General features: G+C 41.9%; 1 protein-coding gene across 1 annotated transcript in view; it reads left to right on the top strand.

The window, feature by feature from the left end:
• LOC138487325 (uncharacterized) overlaps positions 1 to 23,644 on the top strand; it is a 2,513,852-nt gene that overhangs the window by 2,151,120 nt on the left and 339,088 nt on the right. The window contains exon 86 of the mRNA XM_069613924.1: positions 23,269 to 23,396. Coding sequence (XP_069470025.1) covers positions 23,269 to 23,396 — 128 coding nt within the window. The remainder of the gene's footprint in view (positions 1 to 23,268; positions 23,397 to 23,644) is intronic.

A 23,644-nucleotide genomic window follows, 5' to 3' on the forward strand; every position in this document is an offset into this window, starting at 1 on the left:
ATCTCTTTCACATTGACATCGCTGGCAAAGCACTAGATATCGTTGCTTCATGAGACCAGGTAGGTGAGACCGCTACCCGATAAACGCCCTCGGGGTCGTAATGCAGGAAGCTCTCGTTAGGAGAGACTCCCCCTCCAGAGATGAGTATGACCATCTACGGTGCAGCCCTTGTAACACCAGCATACCCCCACACACTCTAACCTCTCTTTCCTCTTTCCTCGAATAACCTCTTTGTTCTTTGTAGAGAGTCAACCTATGTACTGTTTTCAGGTGATAACTATAGGGAACCTTAAAGTACTATAACGTGGAAGAGTGTAGAAAACATGAAGATCACCTGCCACACAAGTACTGGTACGAGGTGGCCCTGCACCAGTATCAAGAACAACACAACAACAGAGGTGAAGGACTTATACAAAGAGCTGATTGGGAACCGGCTACATTGTATGAAAACCAAAGAGGGACAATGATACCTATTGACTCCAGCCGAGACAGGCAGCAGCTGTGAAAGTTCACAGGCGTGGGAGTTTTGAAGCTGCTTGGGGGACCAGAAAAGAAGGAGCATGGTGGATTCTGTGGAACTGCTGCAGCCTTTCTTGTTGGCACCCCAGGAGCAGTCCCAATGGCCAGAAGGAAGCTGAACTGCACAAGGAAGTACCACACAGACAAGGCAGATGTGAGAAAAAAAACAATGAATCTGAGCTGCAGAGAGGGAGTCTGCGCTGCTGTCCCGGATGTGGAGAGTACTGCTGAGAAGCCGAGCTGCACAGACAGAAGCCACATGGTCGTTGCAGATGTGGAGCGAAGCCTGAAGCAGCAGAGAAGAAAATCCTTGTCAATGGAAGCCCTGGCAATGTACCGACATCCCTATGAAGTTAAAGCGAGGTACGGGAGAACCGGAGGGGACTTGAGGTTATAAGGGTGGCAGGCATTAAAGACTCCCCTTTGGCTTAATAGTTGGAAGGGCCAGATTGGCTCTAATTTGCATCAGACCTACCTGAAAGCTCCTCTTCTTCGCGTCAGTGGATGGAAGAATTCCATTGACCACCAGGGAAGGGTCAATGACCCATACCCAAAAGAAACAAGAGAATCCCGGGCCAGTAACCCTAAACAAAAGAATAATACAAGTCATCTTCCTTGTGGCAGTACTTGGCAGGATAGTGAACCAAGTAGGCCGAGTCCAAGAAGAGAAACCCGGGTCGAAGACCCAAGGCCAGAGAGAGATATGAGTCATCTTCATCATGGCAGTACTTGTCAGGTTAGTGTACCAAGTCTGCTGAGTCGAAGAAGAAGAACCTGGGTCAGGGACCCGACCACAGTTGGAACTTTGCATGGTATTGAACAGAGGAGACAATGGAGTGTCCAGGGGAAGGGAGGCATTGCCCCTGGGTCCAGTGTGATTGCCACGTTGTAATGAGAAGTATCAGGAGGAGGGATTCATCCAGCCTTTATATCAAGTGGCGGAAGTAAGAACAAGCTTCCAGCTAAGGAAAGGGAGTCATTCCTCCTGGCATTTGACTACAAAGTATTAAAAGAAGCTTTCAATCAGGGGAAGGGAGGCATTCCCCCTGATACATCAACAGCCTAAGAGGAGAAGGGTTGTTGGACTTGTTTTGTTTCTTTGAGGACACGTTCAACCAGGGAAAGGGAGTTGTTCCCCCTGGTGAACATTGTTTGTACTTTGCTGTATTGATGAATACACTAACTAGGCAAATGGAGTCATTCCCCCTAGTGAGAACTACTGAGATTGCTGAAGTGAACTGTGATCTCTGTTGAGAGTGCGCTAACCAGGGGAAGGGAGTCATTCCAAATGGTGAGAAATATTGAGATTTCTGAAGTGAACTGTGATCACAAACCCAGGCTAAGGGAGCCATTCTCCTAGGCCACGAACAGATTACCCTTATTTACTTTAGTTATACGTGTGAGGGGCAGCACTAGGGATTCTTGGCACAGGACGGTGGGTATTTAAGTTAAACAGACCTTCTGACAGATCCTCTTTAGTCTTTAGTTGAGGCAGGGAAACCCTTCATAGAAGAATACAAGTATTTTCCAACCATTATGCCACCTTTGTGTCAGTCACCTTCTTCTGCACACTTACACATACCATTGATTTAAAACATTAAAAGTAATCATGCTAATCATAGTGATGACATCAGTTTCCCTTCCCCAACACTGTAATCAAAGTTTGCCCTTGTGCTAATACAGAATGGCATTAGCACTAGGGCGAACTTTGCCCTGGTGAATAAACACATATCAGAAATGTATTGTTTTTCACTACTGACATTTTTTCCCTGGCGCTTATACCATGCCAAACTGCACTTGTCACAGTAAAATAGTTTTCTAATATGTGCAAGTATTTTTAAAAAATAGGGCAGATTTTGCCCTTGTGCTGATTCCATGCAAACTTTGCACTTTAATCTCTATGCTTTCTTGCCCCAGAATGCATAGAGATTAGTATTAATACTTACGTATGGCTTCATAATAAGGCAAAGTAATTAGGGCACTTATACCACCTTCCCATGAACAGTCAATAGATTTAAAGTGATCTGTGCATGGCTAGAACACACCCCCCTGTCATACTATCAAAAGCAAACACTCTAAGGCCCGATTCATGGAATTTTTTGCACGGTTCAAATTGATTTTGCACTGCTGAAAAGTGGGTTTGCACTGCTGACACAAACCCTGATTCATGGAACTGTGCAAAGTGTGTTTTTGCAGTGCAAGTGTACTTCAAAAAGAAACATGCACTGACTTTGCATTGACTTTGCACTTCCATGAATCGGGCCCTCTATATTCAACTGAACCCTTTGCTTTGCCTCCTGCTTGAAACGCACTGTCTTACGTCCAAACACATCCACCATGGAGAGATTGAAGGTTATATATGCACCCTACCTAGAAAACCTTTAATCCTCTTGATTTGCTTAAGGCATTCTTGAAGTCGATCCAGCCCGAGCAGCAGAGGGTACGGCAGAATAGAGTGTGATTAGAGTTGATTTAGTTGAGAGTGTGCCTGACATAAAACACAAAATAAAATAAATCATATTCATGTATTTAATGGCAATTTGTAGGAGGCCGCACATGGCTGAACAAAAGCTTGTAAGGAGGGTAGGAAAGGGAAAACAAAAGAACAGGAGTCACAGCCCTAAAGGATCTTAAAGAGTGAATTGACGTTTAGAAAAAACTTTCTGAGCTAAATTCTAACAATGCATTTGAGGTGCTAAAGTGATGTGAAATTGAAAAGGAGGCTGGTTATGCAGATTCACAAGGAAGTGTCATAGAAAACCTTAAAAAAACTGTTAGAGTAGTAGGTGAATAAAATTGAGCGGCCCTAGTAGAGCCAAAATAAATGCAGCCTCCTTCTGAGCAGGATGGATAATGTTACTAGTGCATAGAATCACGAAAACAAACTCTGCAATTTTTTGCACATCAACAACATTTTGTTTCTGATTGCCCATATAGAGTGTACTCATGGTGAGTCTCATTTCCCCGCTCCGTCCAGCAGTGGTGTCCCCAAGAATCAAATTTAGGAGGGGCACAGAGTGGGCCAAAGACAAAAGTAGGGGGGCCACAGACAAAAGTGTGGGGGGGAGGCTGTCTATGAAAGGGTTTTGGACGAAATGGCTGAATAAAAATTACTGACCCCACCAAAAGACCTAAAAAACACACCATGAAAAGTTCTAACTACCAAAAGTTCAAACTTTTCGTGGTGTGTGTTTAGGTATTTTGGTGGGGTCGGTATGGCGCTGGGGGGGTGTCCACCGCAACCGCAACATCCCGCTCACTACAGTGAGTGAGGGTTGTGGGGAACACCCACCCAGCCCCCTGCCAGAAGAAAAAAAAAAGCCAGGAGCTGCGGGGTGTCCCTCGCAAGACCCCGCTCAATACGGTGAGCGGGGTGTTGCGGGGAACACCACTGCAGCCCCCAGCTTTTTTTTTTGTTTTTGCTCAGGTGAGCTGCGGGGGTGTCCCTCGCAACACCCCACTCACTATACTATACTATACATTATAGTGAGCGGGATGTTGCGGGAGACACACCCACAGCTCACCTGAGCAAAAAAAAAACATTCTCTGCCTTGTGAAGTATTTGGCATGGGGTAGGAATGAATTCCTGTAGCTAACATTGCTTCTTGCAGTGAATTAACCTAATGCTCACAGAAAGAGCCACACTGTAGAAGTATTAGCAGGCAGTACTTTGCCGATAGATTCTCTGCTAGGGGTAGAACGAGGCCGCGACTGGCAAGGAAGTGTGTACATAGGCTTGCTATCTTGAAAGAGAATGGTCATCAGGCTTTTTCTCAAATTTCTGTTGGTAATGTTACTCACATGATATTCTCTACTCTGGAACCCAATTCTGGTAGAGCCTCAAAATCCCCCTACCTTCCTCCAGGTCCGCAGAACACTAAAGACGTGGCTCTTTCAACAATACCTGCCGGAGGAATAAAAATGCCTCTCTCCCTCCACCAACAGAAGTGCATTACTGTATAAAATGCCAAGCCCAATTCTGGCACAATCCTGCTGTAAAGCGCGCAGCTGCTCTTGAGCTAGGTTTGTGCTATAAGCAATAAAATAATAAAATAAAATACTCTCTTTTTACGGAATTTTGACAAATTGACTACCCTGTGACATAGAGACATGGTCCACTTTTACAATATTTATAGGAGATCATTCATACATGTTATACTTTTACTATGGAGTGATTTCTCAGTAAAAATAATTCAGCAGTTTTATATATAGCTGCTTTCGCTGGGAATCCAACCTCAGAGCGCTTGTTAACCAATGCTAGGCATTACCTTCTTTATTAGCCACTGGTGTGGTACTCAATTTCTTGAATTAGGGTCTCGGGGGAAGGCACGGGTTGAATCGATCTGCCGGTTGTGTTTAATCAATGCCACACATCTTAGCGTGTTCCCAGGGCGAGCCTATCTTCCCACATGTTCTGCTACAGATATGTTCTGCATGCATGAGCAGAAGCCACATCTACCATACCGTATAGTGCTGAAAGACTGGGCGATGACATTAAAATGCTCTCAGTCGTTATCAGCCTTAACATTGCTTTGATCAGAGTAGTCAGCAAATTAAATAATACATTAATCTAGCAGTAATTAGGAGTGCTGTAAATATGTTAGTATATTACGGTAATAGCATGTTATTTTTATTTGCCACACTATTGTGACTTGCTATACATTTTCATGATTACCTCTTTTTAATTGAGGTATCTGGAGAATTACATTTGCTCCACTAAGCAATTTGGACTGACACATATTGATAACATAACAATATGGCAGCTAATTATCCAGCTAGTACTTAGCTAATGTATAGACTATGAAATCGTAAATTGAGCATCGATAAAACACAGCTGCCTGATAAATCAAGACACATTTACTGGGCAGGCAAATTTGACAGCTTGTTAGAACAGATAGCTGCAATAAACGTCTCATGGATTAAAAATCAATATTTAACATTTCGCATGTCTGGGTTGTTTTACCAAGATGCATGGATGGATGCTCGCGTGCCACCCGCTGTCAGTTCACATTCTCATGTTGTCCCTCTGTCGCCCCTCCATCCCCACCTCCCCAACAAAAACCCGCCAGCTCAGAGAAAAATGTTTTTACATAATGTGTTTTATCAGAATTATCAGTGGAACATTAGCACTTGCCACACGTGTATGTTGCAACAGATATTTTAGTAGTTAATGATGTTCATGTGTTTCAAATGGGCCAGGCACTAAATCATAGGTCAGAGCTCAGTTAGTTAATGCAGTACTTGTTGTTGCTTGTAGGTAATCTCAGAGTCAGAAGTTCTAGTCCTGCTGTGATCGTCAGAAGCTGGTTTTCGATGGGGGAAATGCATCTTTTGAAGAATAGGGACATTGCACGACCTTTACAGGTTCTTGGAGAGCTTGAGAGAGGAAACCCATATGTAGGCATTATTCTATCATTAGTGCATGAACAATAATGATGGCTTACACACACACACACACACACTCTCTCTCTCTCTCTCTCTCTCTCTCTCTCTCTCTCTCTCCTCTCTCTCTCTCCCCCTCCCTCCCTCTCTCTCCCCCCTCGCTGAACCCCCTCCCCCGTTAATGTCAGTTTGGTGTTCATTTGATCCTTAACACATATCTTAAACCACTCAAGTAAGAAGAGTGTTATGTTCAGTGCTATCATTTACAACATTTGGGATTTAGGTCCACACCAGAGACCTGAATCCCAGAGGCACGAGCTCAGGGGTTCCACAACTGGATTATGGCAATCCTGCACATCCAATACCTATGAATCAAGTCACTGCATCTGAAAAAAGCAAGCAGCAATGTTGCTCACCCCCACCCACAAGTTTGGACCCAAATGGAAACAACCTGGAAACTGCAAAAAAACAGGAAAACGTTTTGTAACTTCTTGTTTCTACTCCCACCTTTTCAAACTTTGAACCATGTAAGGCGCTCTGAGACCACCTGGCTAGGGACAGCGCTAAACATAAATTCAAATCAAATATAAAATAAGCCTGGAGAAATCATTATAATAAGCATTTCTGCTACAGGTCTGACATTACAAAGCAGCAATATGAATGGCAAAGCGCTACACTGTGAGAGACCCATCAGAATAACGATATGTTCAATAACATGAAGGAATTAAGGAGCCCTAATTCATGCAACAAAATTCTTACAGCCTCCCAGAATGTATGCAATAACATCATCACTCAGTTCAAAAACAAGGGGAAGTACATCCAGCAAGCCATTTACAAGAATTGATCTGTTGTTAATACAGTATTTTACAAAAAACATATTTACATACAAAATCATCCAACCGCAGTTGGTACTCATTTATTGACTTCAGCAGGATGGCTGAGTTTGCCTTTCTGGGATTCAAATGTGTGACCTGCAGATCGCACACAGATCACAGCAGTGAGTGCTCAACCCCCTGAGCTATCTTACGAGCTGCCCAAATCACTAGGAAAGGTGATACTTTGCACAACAAACCCATGCCACTTACTGTATCTCTTATCTAATTCAAACCCACCACCAAAGTGGAATTCTTTATGGTGAAGATGAGCAGTATAGCAGGATCTCCTACAGGCCACTCCCCCTGGACCTCTATAAAGATCTCCATAGCAAGGAAACATAAACAACAACAAGGTGTTCCCTTGTATAATCGTTTCCAGTTAATGTATACATGTATTCAACATTAAGTAGTGTGATTTAATGACAGTGTTCGTCATATACATGATAAATATGCTGTTATATATTAAAGTGATATGTAAAAATCAATAAACCACAGTTTTGAAAAGAGGGGTAAAAGAATAAAGAAAAACATTGTTTTGAACTTATTGTATTAATGCACAATGCCATACAAATTAGTGTATAAGCATTTAAGGATGAACCACGAACTGAACAAGAACCACAAAGTTAAGAAGCAAAAATGAGCACCTCTCCTGAAGAGGGATATATAAACACAGTAGTAGTAGTCAGCAATCGGCTCCTAGGGAGCGATGAATAACAAAAGAAAATGTGCAACTTAGAACATACATAAAAACATATATGGGCACTGAAATGTTGTCAAAACATCATACCACAAATTTGTGTTTAGGTAGTAACTCCTGAGCCACCTTACTATTTGGCCCTAACTAGCTCAAGTGTGTGTGTCAGGAAATTATTGTCATCAATTTCCAATAATGGCCCAAAGGTAACCAACATTAAACTGTCGGCTAAATGCCAGAATTAAACTGGCAACTAAATGCCAGAAAGAGGCTGAAAAAAGAGACCGGAAATAGTGAAGTCCTAATGTTCAAGTCAATAAAGATTTGCAAATGCTGGATTTTGTTTGATTGTCAATAATTCAATTGGAAGAATTAGGAAGTTGGCTATGTTTTTCAGCTGAGGGATCACACAGGGTCCATTGTTGGCATTTGAGGAGTGCGCATATCAATGCTTTCTTCAGATCCTGTAGTAAGTTTTAAATCGCTCTTGCAGTGGGAGGTAAGTTACTTTCATAATAACATCCAAGTCCATGGTTGGCATTTCTTTAATGGCAGCCATCCCTAGGCACGTTTTGGTTGGTGAGAATTAATGCAATTTCTATAAGGGAACCATGGGCGAAGAAGCAAAGTTGAGTATTAAGGTGGAGCGGGATATAGCATATTTGATGCTCCACACACATTTTATTTTTTTATTTTTACATAGAGTTATCTCATATTGAGTGGCAGTGTCTATATGATGGTAGATGTAATGGCATCACACTGGATGGGACTATTTGCAAAAAGGTTTTTTGCATGTGTGTGTGCAGTATCATTCATTTAATAAGCTTTATGCAACATAAATCAGCAGACAGTATAAACAATTACAATCTATATATGTAAACGTGAAAATGTGTTTGTTTGTGGCAGGATTTTTGGCAAAGCGTTGTTCCTTATACAATTCCACACCATTTCAACAATCAGAACAAAATATAGCATAGTTACCTGTAAGAACCCTCCAGACATTACTGGCTACATGACATTTGGACACCCCACTCTGTTCCGCGGATTTCAGCACACGTCAGAATTTCTTTGTTGGTTTGTGGGTTTGTGGCAAAGAATTGTTCCTTGTACAATTGTACACTGTTTCAAGAATCTGCACCAAACTTTGCAGAGTTACCTGTTAGGACCCTCCGGACATTACTGGCTACATGACATTTGGATAGCCCACCCCGTTCCACTGATTTCAGCACAAGTCAAAATGTGTTTGTGGGTTTGTGGCTTGGCTAAGCGTTGTTCCTTATACAATTCCACACTGTTTCACCAATAAACACAACATTTTTCATGGGTACCTGTTAGGATCCTCTGGACATTACGAGCTACATGATATTATCACACCATACCCATTTCCCTGGATTTCAGCACCTTATCACATAATAATAATAATATTTTACATAATATAGCGCTACAAACCCTCAGGCATCTGAGCACTGCTTATTATTACCCACGGTGTGTGGTGCTCATTTATCACCCTCGGAAGGATGAAAGGCTGAGTTTGGCCCTGCCGGGATTCGAGCCATGCAGGCTCTGCATGGATGTCAGAGCGAGCGCTCTACTAGCTGTGCTGAAATCGGCCAAACATCAATGTGGTCATAGAAAAACCGGTCCCAACACGAGGAACAAAACTCGAGGTCCAGGTCCTAGGATGCACAGTTTCCAAGATATTTGCCCCGCAATGCACTGCAACAAACTGCGTCACACCAGGGTGAGATGACAGGTGGGGAGATAGTAAAGAACGTCCCAGTGTGCAGCAGCACATCAACTCTCGCCCCCGCCCCTCTACGTCTGCTCCAGGGGATGTCAGCCAGCCACACATGCCCATTCTCAGTACAGTTTACTTCAGGGTGCAAAGCACATCAAGCGATAAGCAAATCGGTACAGCGACCCACAGGATCAATGTCTTATCATGTCTTTCTACAGAACCCATTCAGAGAATGGGTACTTCAGCTAGTTACATATAAAATCCATACATAGATTTCAATAATCCATTGTGTTAACTATGGTGGCTTTTTTCAAATGTTTCAGACTCTTTTGTACCACACTTACCGAGGTGTTTGCAACTTCTTGTGTAGTATTTGTTTGATGAGTTAAAAGCTGGAAGTGGTGATTTCTGAAAAGATTTGTAGTTCAACTTTGTAAGACCTTGAGGTCTTTATTAGCAGATATAGCGCAGCAAACCTGGTTGGAATGATTTGTGTTACCAGGTTTCTCGTCTACAGCTAGTACTCCTATGATTTGGTGTAGGGATGCCTTTGGATAATTGGTTGCAATCAAGGTAAAAGGGTGTGCCTGTGATTGGACTAGGGATCTGGGAAGATGATTTTAATGATGTCAGCAAGCCTATTGGTGAAAGAGAGGTCTAGATTTTGCCCTTAACTATGGCGCATCACTGCATGGATATTTGTTCATATATGCAGGTACTTTAAAATCAGCAAGAGTTTGACTAACTTTTCTTCTGTATTCAAATAGAATGTTAGATACTGTAGGGACAGACCCCTAATCATCTTAACCCAAAGGAGGCTCCCTCACTTAAAGAACGAGTGCACGTTTGTATGTAAAGCAACTTTATTGTACAATCTTCCGGGGATCAGCTAGATGACGCCATAGAGTCAAACTAACCCAAGTCTCACTGACCCACATAAATTGACACATTATATACAATTTTGTAACAGTTAAAACACTCCCATATATGTTTTTACAATACACCTCCCAGATGTGATTGGACCCAACTTCATCGAAGAAATCCCATTTTTCTCCAATTCCACCATTCTCATCGTAGCCGTTATCTTAACTACCATCTTTAGCTCTTGTGTAAAGCATACCTCCTTTTAGGATTTGTCCGTGGTAGGTCATGACATCATCAACCAGTTAAACATTTGTGTGCAAACATAATTCATTAGTAGTTACAACTGCTTTCCCTGCTCGATATCTGATTCCCATTCATTCTCATCTCCTGCTCCCGTTATCACATCCCCTGACACTTCTACAGGCACAGAAGCATACGCAGCACTACCATTGGGTGTCGGCTCCCATCCTCCCTGCTCGAATGCTGTACCCATGACACTATTCCTGTGCTCCATAACCACATTGTCCTCCTTCATAACTGATTTATTGAACCTAACAAGAACTTGTCCATGCCTCCACCTTCCCTGTCTACATCCCTTACCTGTCTTCTCCCTTCTTCCTGCTCTTCATCTCTTTGCCACTGTAGCAGCACTACCTCCTCCTCCTCCGCTAGCCTCAGCGCTTCCCTCATGTTTTCCTGCTCTTGTGTGTCTACAACACTTCACAGCATATCCTCTACACTAGCAGGAAATGGCCTAGCCTCCTCCTTCTCCTTCACTCTCAATCCTTCATGAGCTTTTCTAGCTGCCTGCCTCACTCTCCCCCATTCTTCCACCCTTAACCTGCCTTCTAACCCAGCAGTCAGTGGAGTTATTCCCTTTCCGCTCTCCATTCTCAACCTTTCTGTAGTCCTAACCATTTAAGGAGTTACACTTCCACTTTCCTCGCTATCCCACTTCATAGGCATCACAGCTGATGGAGGCATCACCTGTGTCCATCTCGCAGCCACTGGACTGGCTTTGGGGGGGAAATGGAGGTTAAAACACAGGGTCTGTGTACGCCTCTGTGGGAGCTAAAGGATAGCAACCATATGGGGGCAGTGCAGTAGGAATCCCTGTGCCCCCTTTTCAGCCCATCCTGCATGATTTTAACACTAAGGGCCTCATCACGAGTCTGGCGGTAACCTTTAAATGAGGCGGTAGCACTATTACCGCCGCATTTAAGGGTCCACCAGATCATGGCAGTGGCAGATTTCCCCCCAGCTCTGAGCTGGGGGGGAAATCCGCGGCTAAATTGTCGATTTTCAGCACGATTACTGCCAGCGGGAAATCCGCCGGCGGTAATAGCGCACATTTTCCCCATTGGGCCCAATGGGGAATGAGGAATTCCCGAATGGGCCCAATGGGGAATAGGCAATAACCCTTCCGCCAAACCCGTGATCGGCACTAATAGCGCCGGGGGTTTGGCGGTAGGGCTATTAGCGCCGGCGCTAATAGCTCTGGCGTTACCGCCCAACTCGTGATGAGGCCCTAAGGCCCTTCCCAGCTTTTTCATACATACTTCATAGCTCTAAGGTATGTAACTGTTCCTCTAGTTTTGAACCCTTGTGCCTTATAGTCAAGCAAGTATGTAAGTTCTTCAATATCCCCGTATCCTCCCGTAGACTCCCCTGACTACCTAGCATCAGAATATGAGTAGTCGCTCACTATGCTGCTGGACAATGTGGCCCCTTTAAAGTACAAGTCTATAAGAGAAAGAACAAACAGACAAAAATGGTTTACATCAGCCCTGGTAATTCGTAAGCAAGAAAAAAGGAAAGCAGAAAGAAATTGGGTCAAATTACAGACACAAGGGAGCAAGAAAAGTTGGAAAGACTTGTAGAAAATATATTGGAAGGAAATCTTTAAGACAAAGCAAGATTATTTCAATAAGCACATTTTGAATTTAATAAATGATTCGAAGAACCTAGAGAAACCACAGGTTCAAGTAAAAAACGTGGACCCTACGGATGAGGACTGCGAAGCTGTCAAGAGGGCATTTGCGGATAAAATTAGGATAGCTCAGACCAGTATCACAAATAATATGGACAAGCATTTGCCTGCTCCAGCGCCTTTAGCCGCTGGGACAGGACGGTATATCAATACCCCTTTGTTTTCCTTTGAAGCCATCTCCAGAAATGGGCTGGAGAAAATTCTCAAGAAAATGCATACTACCACACTTTCGGGGGATGTCATCACATCAAGAATTGTTTTGGAACACTGGGAAATGTTGATCCCTTTCTTGATTCTCTTTCCTAATGCTAAATTTGCAACCAATCAGGTACAAGACCTGTTGAAAAAGGTGATTGTTACCCCCCTGATAAAAAAAAGCACAGGAAAGATCATAAAATCAGCAGTCATTTGAGACTTATAACGAAAGTGGCTTTTCTGTTGAAAATGATAGATAATCTGGCGGCTATACAGCTCCAGGATTATGTAGAAAGTAAGAAGATCCTACACCCCAAGCAATCGGGTTTTAGGCCCTCACATGGCACAGAAAGCATGCTACTGCATCTACAGGCAGAAATGCTCAATATTATGGATTGGAGCAAATCGGGGCTGCTAATGTTATTAGATTTGTCAGCAGCCCTTGACCTTGTAGACCATGAGAAATTGCTCAGGGACCATGGAGGGTGGTCTAGTGGAGCAATAGATTGGAACAGTTCCTTTCTTCATGACAGGAAATCAAGAATAGTCTGGGGTAACACATGCTCTAAGCCTGAACTAATTAACCATAATGTTCCACAAGGAGCCTGCCTCTCCCCGGTACCATTTAGTATATTCTATCGCACCCTATGTGATCTTTTGGACTCTCTGGGTGTGCGTTTCTCAAATTATGCTGATGATACTCAGCTCACCATAGAGCTGAGTGGGGAGTATGAGAAAGATCTGGAGAGCATTGAATTCATTTATAAGTCTATCCAAATGTGGATGACAATAAATGGACTCAGTCTTCATGCAGGTAAAACCGAGTTTCTCATCTTTGGTTCCATACAGCCATGTAGTAAATTAGCGACACAGTACAAAGGTTTTACCATAGACTGGAACTATAGACTGGTGAAAACCCTTGGGGTGAGCCTGGAACCACCTCTTGGTGCCGACGCCTATGTATGCAGCATAGTTAATACATTTCAGTTTCATTTAAGACTGCTAGATTGGTGAAGCCTTATGCTTCTTTAGCAAACTAGAAAACATTTGTTTGAGCTGTTATAATGCACAGTCTCGTCTACTATAGTGCGTTACTGGCCGGAGTGGGTAAAGGCTGCATCAAAAAGCTTCAGACACTCCAGTACGGATCATCAAAGGTACAGCAAGATGGGATCTGGTATCCGCACATAAGAGGGAGCTGCACTGGCTGCCAGTAGAGCCAAGAATATGCTTTAAGATGAGTACCATCATGCACAGATGTTTATACGGACAATCACCAGAGTACCTGAAAGAACGTCTGATACTGGAAAAACATATCAGAGTTACCCGATCTAAGGACTCGATGTGCCTGATCCAGCCTAGATGTAAAGTAGTCACTGGACGCTCTTTTACAGTACAGGCAGGGTTGGTTTGGAATAAGCTTCCAATGCAGATGCGTATGGAAGAAAATAACACCATCTTCAGAAAATGTCTCAAGACATTATTGTTTGTCTAAGTTGTAAGCTCTCTTCATTCATCTGTTGTATAAGTTGTGCCCTGATGCCTGCGGGCTCCGGTGCATTAGAAATGAATAAACATACCCATAAACATAAACATACGGAAGTCCTGGTTCATTCAGAGGAGGTGGGAATGTCATTTGAACCCCAAGAAGCTTTGGAGGGCCCAATGGATTGTTTAATTGGCCGGTTTGGTCCCCCAAGAAACCTGAGAAGGGAAGAAACTTAACCCAATCAACATTTGAAGTTGGGAGGGAATCCGGAGCAATCTAAAGGGAAGGGTGGGAATGGTGATTGGAGGATGAAATTCACCCAAGACCAGAATATCCTATATTTTGAAATGTGTCCTGATATTATCCTTAACATTGTGCTTAATAGGTCCACTATTTTGACACAACTAAGGCAAACTGGTAGTCTGGCAAAAATATCTACCCGTGACATAATGTATGTACGTTTTTCATTTGAAGATCAGTGTGACCTAGCTGAAGTCGGCTGGAGATCAGCATTTATAAAACGCTAAGTTTTGGAAGAAAGAGAGGAAATAATGAAATTTGATTGTGTTGTATATGAAGAAAGACTGGAAGCTAGAAATATGCAGTAAAAAAACCCTAAAATAGCAGTGCCCCGTGTAACCAGGGTGACAAAATCCAATGGGATGGATTTGATGGATGTAGAAAGTGGAAGTGTGAAAAAGGGGCCATCTAGCGTCCAACCATTGGAATACCTCGGGCTGGTGGAGAATGTTCTACAGTTGTTAAAAAATGTACTAATGGGTCAAAGATGGCGGTGGGGTCCGTTTGATCTCTGACAGAAGAGAACATATGCTCCCTAGACTGGAATACGAGAGGGTTTAACAGCTTCCTGGGGTTTGAGGAGACAAATCATATCTTTGAAGGGTTTGATCTCATAACTTTCAAGGGAAACCTGGTTAACTACCCATTTGTCCCGAGATGGTTTCACGATAGTTCAGCAAGTGGCCAAGAAGGCTAACAAAGGTAGACCAGTGAGAGGATTGCTTTTGGCCGTTCAGAATTCCAAAAATAATACCGGCCCACACTTGTTCAAATGAAATCGAAGGGATAGCAGTAGAAATGGAAGTGGCATGTGCAGGAAAAAAATAGGAAGTTACTGGTAGTGAACATATATTGGAATAATCAGCTAGAAACCTTAGATATCTTTATTAACTACATCTCCCAATTGGTTGGCGAATGGTTGATAAATAGTGATTCATTGATTATGCTGGTGGAGGACTTTAATACAGATTGTGTTAATTACTGATCCTGCTCTAAAATGGTTGATCGAGCAAATGGGAAAACATGGGCTAATTTGTGTAATATTTGGGACCTTCATATGCTGAATAAAACAATGGAGACTAACAAAAAAATGGCCAGCACACTGAAACGAGGGAAATCACGCTCTACAAATAACTATGTAATCCTTTCTTGATTATTACTTGCCTTATGTGATCATTTTAAAGTGAAGGTGATACATTCTAGTGACCACAATATGTTAATAACCAATTTGGTCATGAAGGTAAGCTTTTGCATATCCCGAGCACTTACAGATATGACGGTTAATCCAGTAGGAAGCCGGATATGGAAATACAAGTGTAAGGGAAGTTCACTGACCATGAAGCTTAAGAATGATGTAAAACAGGCAAATGAGGATATTTTGATCTCAGAATGTACAGTTGAGGGATTCCAATGATTTTCTTTTGTATCAGGAAACGCCCAAAGCAATTCATATACTGACTAAGTGGCATACATATGATTTTGATAAGGAAGTCTGGTTAAATAAAACATATTTGACTTACCACTTGAGTGCCGGTATATTAAGGCACTTCTCCTGCTTCCTCCTAGATTCTTAGAACATTGTATACCCTTACACTGCGCCACACGTTAGCTTCACCCTATTTGCAGCATTTTATATATTTTAAAAGTCGTGTTGATTGATTGCTCTGTGATTAATTACTTGTAACTTACCTTTATTCACCCTGTTGGTGGGTTTGCTAGTCCGCATGTGCTGAATTGCATTTGCTGGCTTGTCACAGTGTTTACAAATTCTATCAGGTCCTTCGGGACTACAAGTCCCTTCGGCATTGTAGTCCTTGCACGCATTTGCATAGTCTTCAGGCACGTTAGGGGCAAGCTGTTTAGTGCCGGTATGTGTCCGGGTTGTTGGGTGATTTTTCCTTGCTCCTTACGGATTGATAGGTAAGAGTAGTCTTCTCCTGTATCATTTTAAAATCATGGAAGCATTGGCAGACATTACATCTCCTATTTCTTTCGAGAGAACTGCTCCTCAACGATGGGATATGCAGTTCTCCTTGCTCAACACCTGTTCCTTATTAAAACATGGGGTTGAAATACATGACTACCTTGCCATGACACCATGTGATATCATGGCTAATGGATACAATACCAACAGCCACGACTCTCACGATTCCCCCAGACTTTTGCATTTTCAGAGCAGATCTCTCTGATCATACAGGTGCCAGAAAGTGTCTCAATATTCATGTAAGTACTCACCTATCTCTTGAAGGCTGTGAAAGCCTGCTTGCCAAAGTCAAATATGATGCTAATAGGTCTCTCACCTTTGTGGTTATCTATCGGCCACCCTCTACTATTCCTTTCTTCGTGGAACAATTTACTAATCTGCTTATCAGCTTGACTAGGGCAACCACTCCCGTCATTGTTCTCTGAGATTTTAATCTTTGGGCGAATGACTCACATGATAAACTGGCAGTTTCGCTTCTTTCTGCACTACACACTATTGTTTTTTTGCTCCCAAAAGCTACATGCTCAGAGCCACAAAAATGGACACACAATAGATTGGGTAATCAGCCATCAACTGGCTAACGGTAACATAAATATTGAGCCCTTTCCGTGGTCCGATCACTTTTTAGTGCATTGTACACTTATAATGACCACTTACCCCTCGCTCCTAGAGTCTCACCCTAAACATTCTGTTACTATTAGAAACCTAAAAAAGGTCACCCCTGCCATTGTAGCTTCTCATCTCCGGGCCAAATTATCTCCAGTTGATACTTTCTCTTGCGCCGACACTCCATATCACCAATACTATCAATGACATCATAGATGCGTTAGCCCCTAAAAAATCTAAACATGTGCAGATTAAAGTCAACAAGAGTGACAGGTTTGGGGACTCTATTATTGCCCTGCACTGGGCCAAGCAACAATCAGAGAGAGAGAGGAGGGACAATCCCTCCCCCTCCTTATTAGATCTCTATAAAAACTCAGTCAAGTTAGCAGTTGTTGCAGCTAAATCTCAAAGTTACAGTGACCGGATTGCCTGAGCCTACTCAAATCCATGTGAGCTATTTGCTATCCTCAAAGAGTTTGAGGGGAACATACCCAAGGCGACAACTGTACCTAAGGACGTGGCCTGGTGCCAATCCATTCATGATGAATTTGATACTCACATTTTAGCTCATCAACAATCTATTTCAGCTCAGCAATTGAATTCCTGGGTAAAGAGCACCAGTCTCTCCTGCTCTGTTCAGCCTATTGTCTCCCCTTCTTCTATCATTCCCCATGTGGTTTTCTAGTTTCAGATTTGTACAGAGGCTCAGATTTGTGAAATAGTGGCTGGCATGAAACCTACATCATGTTTAGGAGATAGTTGTCCATCGTCCATTAGTCAACTTGTCCTTTGCTGAATCTACTGTTCCTTTGATCCTAAAGGAGTCATGGATTAACCCTCTCCTTAAGGAAAATAGCCTGGATCCTAAAGTATCCGAACATTATCGACCAATTGCAAATGTGCCTTTTCTTTTAAAAATTCTGGACTGTGTTGCATACACTCATTCCAAGAATGTATCAAAAATAACAGCATCCTGAACCAGCAACAATCAGGTTTTAGGCACATGCACGGGACAGAAACAGCACTGACCGACCTTAAATCTAATATTGCTAATATCATAGATAAAGGTAAACCTGTTCTTCTTTTGCTGTTGGATCTTTCCGCAGCCTTTGACCTGGTTGATCACTCTTTGTTGGTCACCAGGTTAAGTGAACAGGCGCATTGCTCTGATATGGCTGCTCAGTGGATTCTTTCTTTCCTCAGTCCGAGGAGTGCCAGAGTTGCAGTACAGAATGCCAGTTCAGTAACCATGCTTACCACCTGCGGTGTTCTGCAGTGGGTGTGTATCTCTCCTCTACTGTTCAATGTTTACATCATGTCACTGCTTACCCTTCTAGATGGCCTTGGTGTTCAGCTGGCGAACCACACAGATGACACACACATTATTTTTGAGATAACCAGCTGTTATAGTACAGACCCTGACACTATCAATCGAATTTACAATGCTATCCAGAAAGTGATGATTACGAACTCTCTTGCACTCAATCCTGAAAAGACTGAACTCCTGATCTTAGCATCAGGACAAAGATTAAAAAATGTGCTTCCGGAGTGTAAGAGTTTTAATATAGTCGGCAATCAAATTCAAGTATCCAGAAAGGTGAAAACAATGGGTGTGGAATTGGATGCAAAACTCTCTATGAAACTCCATGTTGCCACCATCTGGGCCTCTTGTGGATATATCTCAAAATGACTGAACCGTATTCATCCATATATCCCATTAAAAAATAGATCTATCTTAGCCACTGCCCTACTTAATTAACCACTTGATTATTACAATAGCCTGTTAGTAGGGACATCTAAGGCGAATCTCCAGGCCCTGAAAGTCACACAGAATGGAGCTGTTAGAGCTGTCCACGAGCTATCTTGAAGGGAACACGTCATAAGTGCCAGACGTAGTCTACATTGGCTACCCGTTAAACAACGTGTCATGCATAAGTTACTTTCTTTGACTTATAAATGTGTTCACAATGAAGCTCCTCTATACCCAATGAAGCATTTTACCACTCTTCAAGTAGGTCGCAATCTGTGGTCTTACGACCCCTTAAAAATCATACATCCAAGCTATAACCTCAAAACCTTTGGCAGCTCGACCTTTGATGTTCAGGCCCCCTTATCCTGGAATAAACTTCTGTTCGAACTCAGGCACTCTAAGTCCTGCCTCGAGTTTAAGAGTCTCAAAACCCATTTGTTCAATTTAGATCCAGATTAGGTCTGTAGACAATTGTTCTCAACAGCTTAGACCAGGATCTTTTGTACACCGTCTCACAATTTGTTCTATATGTCCTGTTTTGTCCTTGATGCGCTTTCAGGCCCATGGGCGAATAACACTTTATAAAAACTATAAATAAATAAATTGAGGCATCTTAAAATTAATGAATATGGATGAAAAAGCTACCTAGTATAGAAAAGCAAGTCTAATTAGCTTACAAACGTTGGCTGATGGGGCATAGACAATTAATAGACAGTAAAACTGGGGAGATGATGTTAAGGGTCCTTGTTAAGAAAGATAATGGGCAATGTTGGACCTTAATAAATTATATTGAACACCCGCAATGTGTAATTCAATCTACCGGGCATAACTGAGAATGATTGGGTAGCACATTGGAAAGCAATAAATGGCAAGGGCAATGGTGGGCCACGGTATGTAGCTAACAGTAAAGAGCCCTGGCCATTAGAATTTGCAATCGGACATGGAAATATTAATCACAAAAGCATCTATATCGGCAGCATGTGGTCCAAATACTTTGTCAAATGCTTTTATTAAGAGTAATGTAAATTTATGGGCAGGTTTGTTGGATCGACTGTTTGAGGATATCTTGTTGAAGCGCAAAGTCCTGCCATCTTGGAGAGAATTTGTTATTGTTCCAATTCATAACAAGGGCGATCGTACTGATCGGTTGAAATCCCGGCCGATCGCGCTGTTGGATCCAGACAGCAAGATATTTGCGACAATCATTCTTGAAAAGCTGAACGAGTGGGTAACGAGAAAAGCCTCCTACCTAAAGCCCAAACTGTGTTTAGAAAAGGAATGGCTACAACACTAAATAAATTAGTCTTACCAGTCCTGAAGGATAAAATTGTGATGATTATATGGGAAGTACGGCAAGAATGTTCGTGGCCTCTATAGACTTTTTCCAAAGCTTTCGACTTAGTAAATAGGGAGTATTTATGGAGAAAACTGAAAGCATGGGTTATTGCTCCCCCGTTCCATGCAATATTAGAACATATCCATAGAGAGACCTAGATCAGAATAAGGCTAAATTCAGAAGGTGTACTATTATCCCCAATTAGAATTCTAAGGGGATTAAGGCAGGGGTGCATTTTTGCCCTATGTATTTTCAATATTTTTATGGCTGACTTTGTCAAGGCGATGAGGTGAGTGGGATTAGTTGCACCCAAACTGGGTGGAGAAAAATTAAACTGGGTGGCATATGCAGATGATTTAGCATTGATAAATCATACACCGGTGGGACTACAACATCAGCTTTTAAAAACTACTGAATATGCCACAATAAAAGGGTTAGTAATTAACCAAAATAAGTGCCAGGTAATTCAGATATTGCACCCCTTTGAGAATAGAGCCAGATTCAGCTGGAAAATAGATAACATCAAGATTGAACCCAAAAGGGAGATAATCTACCTAGGATTTCAATTCTCAGATGAAACATCACATGAGCATAGCATAAAACGACTCTTGACTAAAAGTGATCAGCTGATATTTCAAATGAAGAAGATCCATGGGAAATATTGCAAGTACAGAATGCATCCCTTGCTAACCTATTATGTGGGTAACGTAATACCTAAGATATTATGTGTGATGGAAATCATCCCTATAAGTCTAACTAGTCCAAGGGGTAAAATAGAGGGGCGGATATGGGAAAAGGTATTAAATCTGCCAATGGTGACCCCAATTCCATTGATCTGTTATGAATTTGGCTGTTGTCATTAGAATACTGGTTTCAATGGAAAGTCCTTGGCCTAATGTCTAAAATATACCATCCTGCACAAAATGCACTTTTTGAAGACCTAGATAAAGAAATAGATACAAGTGGTTCACCCTTTCTTATTGACCTAGTAAACTATGCAGATGTGATTTTGTATGACAGTGGTAAGGATAGAAGAGAAATGAATGAAAATCCTAAAGCGATTATAAAATGTGTGAAAGAAATGGACTGGATTAGGACAATTGCCATGGCCAGGAGCTATACGTGCACACAACATTTGCTAAGATTGATAAACCACTGGGTCTTCTGCTAACGTACTTAAGCCAATTTCCTTGCCCTAGAATAAGGGTTTAATTTCTGCGCTTTCGGCTTAACCTTTTGCCTACGGGGGACATTTTGGCAAGGCAAGGAATACACTCTGGAGAAGATAAAGGCATATGTCGGTACTGAGAATGCGCTTCCTGAGCAGATTCTTTTCAGTATCAAATGTAGACATAGCACGAGCAGTTTGGGATAGAGTGAGTGCTGGTAATGTGTTTTTTTTTTTACTGCAGAGGTTATTAGAATGTTGGATGAGCTTGGTCTCAAACGAAATAATGAAATTGAATTTGTAAATGTTATGACATTTTATTGATTATTGAATGATGAATTATTTTTTAGGCTAATAGAATGGGTTTCTGTTCTTTTAGTAGAACTGGTTATTTTATTTTGTTATAATATTGATATATTAATTGAAATTTTGTATGAATTCTGAAAATATGTATTTGCGATTGTTTATTTCTGATGTGTAAAAGTTCACATTTTAAACAAATACACAATAAAAAATAAAAATAAAAATAAAATAAATGTTCAAAGGCTGGCCAGCTCTGGAGTTCTAAATCCCTTTAATTAAGAGCACATCCCTATTGTACTGCAACAAAGAAAATCCAGCAATTCCTGTAAAGACTACTTCACAGGAAATTGCCACCCAAAGTGTGTGGTTAGAGTTTAAGACTACTTGCTTAGGAATCCAGATAAAGGAGTGCACAGGGTGGGCCAGCACCACCGAGATTTTCATTCATGCACCATTTTTTCTCATATAGTTGATGCAAAATGGAATTGTGCCCTTGTTTGATATTGTCTTGATTACTGGATTTTGAAGTCACGCTTTCTATATCATCACATGCAACAGACTTGCCAAATCTTACATCACGCATTGAGCAAAAATGAATGCAGTGATGTTTGAACATGTATGCAACGTGAACAGGTCAGCAACTTTAACTTTAAAGATGACAAAAAAATAGAAGAGGTGTAAAGAAAGCAGTGTTCATTGCTTTCTTTGAAAATGTTCTAAAACAAACTGTTTCAGGCAAGTACCTTATTCAATTTACAGCAGATGAATTAGCCCCAAAATCCACCAAGATTTAGACAGTTGTACTTAAATTCTGGATTAATACTCCGTAAAAACGTAAGTTTCTCCTTACAAACAGCCCACTCTGCATTCCTTTCTTTGGAGGATTCTTTCACACTAGCTTCTTGTGTTATCTAAAATTATGTGATTGTTTACTTTGTCTCTGAAACGAATCTTATTCCTCCTACCCGTGTCTTTTGGAGATAAAACTGCACTTGCCTTTTTCTAATGATCACATGTAGGTCTCCGATGGTATACTACTGTATTTCCTTACACTTTTTTGTCCCACCCTAATGCAAAGGGGGCCATCTCTGTAACCACCACCCTATTACTTTTACCGTCACCCCTTGTATCCTCATTCCATGACTCTTCCTTTAAGCCTAGGGAAACCACCATCCCTTCAGCCCGTACAGAGCAATTCTTGTCTCAGATGATGTGCACCTTTCTAAGATTGTTGTAACTATAATGCTTCACGTTTAGTTTGTTCAAGGATAACACATTTTTCAATCTTTTCAAGGTTGATAAAATAGGTCGTAGAATTGCTGGGAAATTGTAGGGGTAGTTAATTTGTAGAATGCATTGTGATTGCAATAACTATGAACTATGTCATACGATGACCTCGTTGGGACAGGAAAGACACAAATCATGGGTCAGAAGGGGAGTGAAACAAAGGGAAGCATATTACTTGAGTGGTGGCCCTTGAGCGGTAGCCCGAAACACCAAGCGTGGGATACAACATTCTACTATTACAATTGCCCTTACTCCTTGGACTACTACAATATGGTAATACCTTCTCCATTTCCATGCTCCAGTGTATCCCAGTAAGGGACACATAGTGTATTGTCTTTCTAGCACTCCCCAAGAGCTGCATGCTACGGTGTGAGCTAGTCATAGGGCTTGTAGGTTCCCACACGAGTTAACATTATAGCCATGTACTCAAGTGTCTCATCTCTCTGTGTGCAGCTTTGTCTTTCGGTTATTTTCTCCCCTCCATGGGTGCTCTTATCCAACGCTCACCTTTACACAAACAGTAAAGAAGAGGACAAGAGCAAGACATTCCTTACACATCATTTTCTGCTTGAAAAGCTACGACCATGGAATGATGAATCTAGTCATAAGGTGTAGAAAGCCTGGTTTACACAAAGGTTGCGTGCATGTCCCATGCATCAATCTTGTGTTGCCTTTCCAAGTTGCAGAAACAATATCATGAGTGATTAGAATGATACTGAATATCCATCCTATGTTTGCAATATGTGATGTAGGCCATTTGCATTTAGTTTATTTTGCTTTATCACCAGACCTGGCTGAAAGTACCTTGGGGATTCTGGTTCTTCTCCAGCAGCAGAACACTACATCCAAGAAAGATTCCTATGAAGGTACAGTCATACATCTAGATCCCACACACGTCATCTGCAGGGCCGCAAAGGTAATGTGCTTTTTTGTCTTTGTTCTTGAACAGTATGTTTTTGATTTAACGCTGGATAATGCTTTTGTTTTCAAAACGTGTCAGGGTCAGTGTTACATTACCTATTGTTTGGCAACTAGTGGAATGGCTGACCCTCTGGTTGGTTGTCTGCAGAAAGCCGGTTTTGAGCATTATGCATGGATAATTCGACTGTGCAGGCTGTTGAGTCCCACCGTGCAAGCGGATTGGTGGAAAGATGCCGGGTAGAG

Source organism: Ambystoma mexicanum, chromosome 9, assembly GCF_040938575.1.
Source record: "Ambystoma mexicanum isolate Mex_15411 chromosome 9, UKY_AmexF1_1, whole genome shotgun sequence".
NCBI lineage: Eukaryota > Metazoa > Chordata > Amphibia > Caudata > Ambystomatidae > Ambystoma > Ambystoma mexicanum.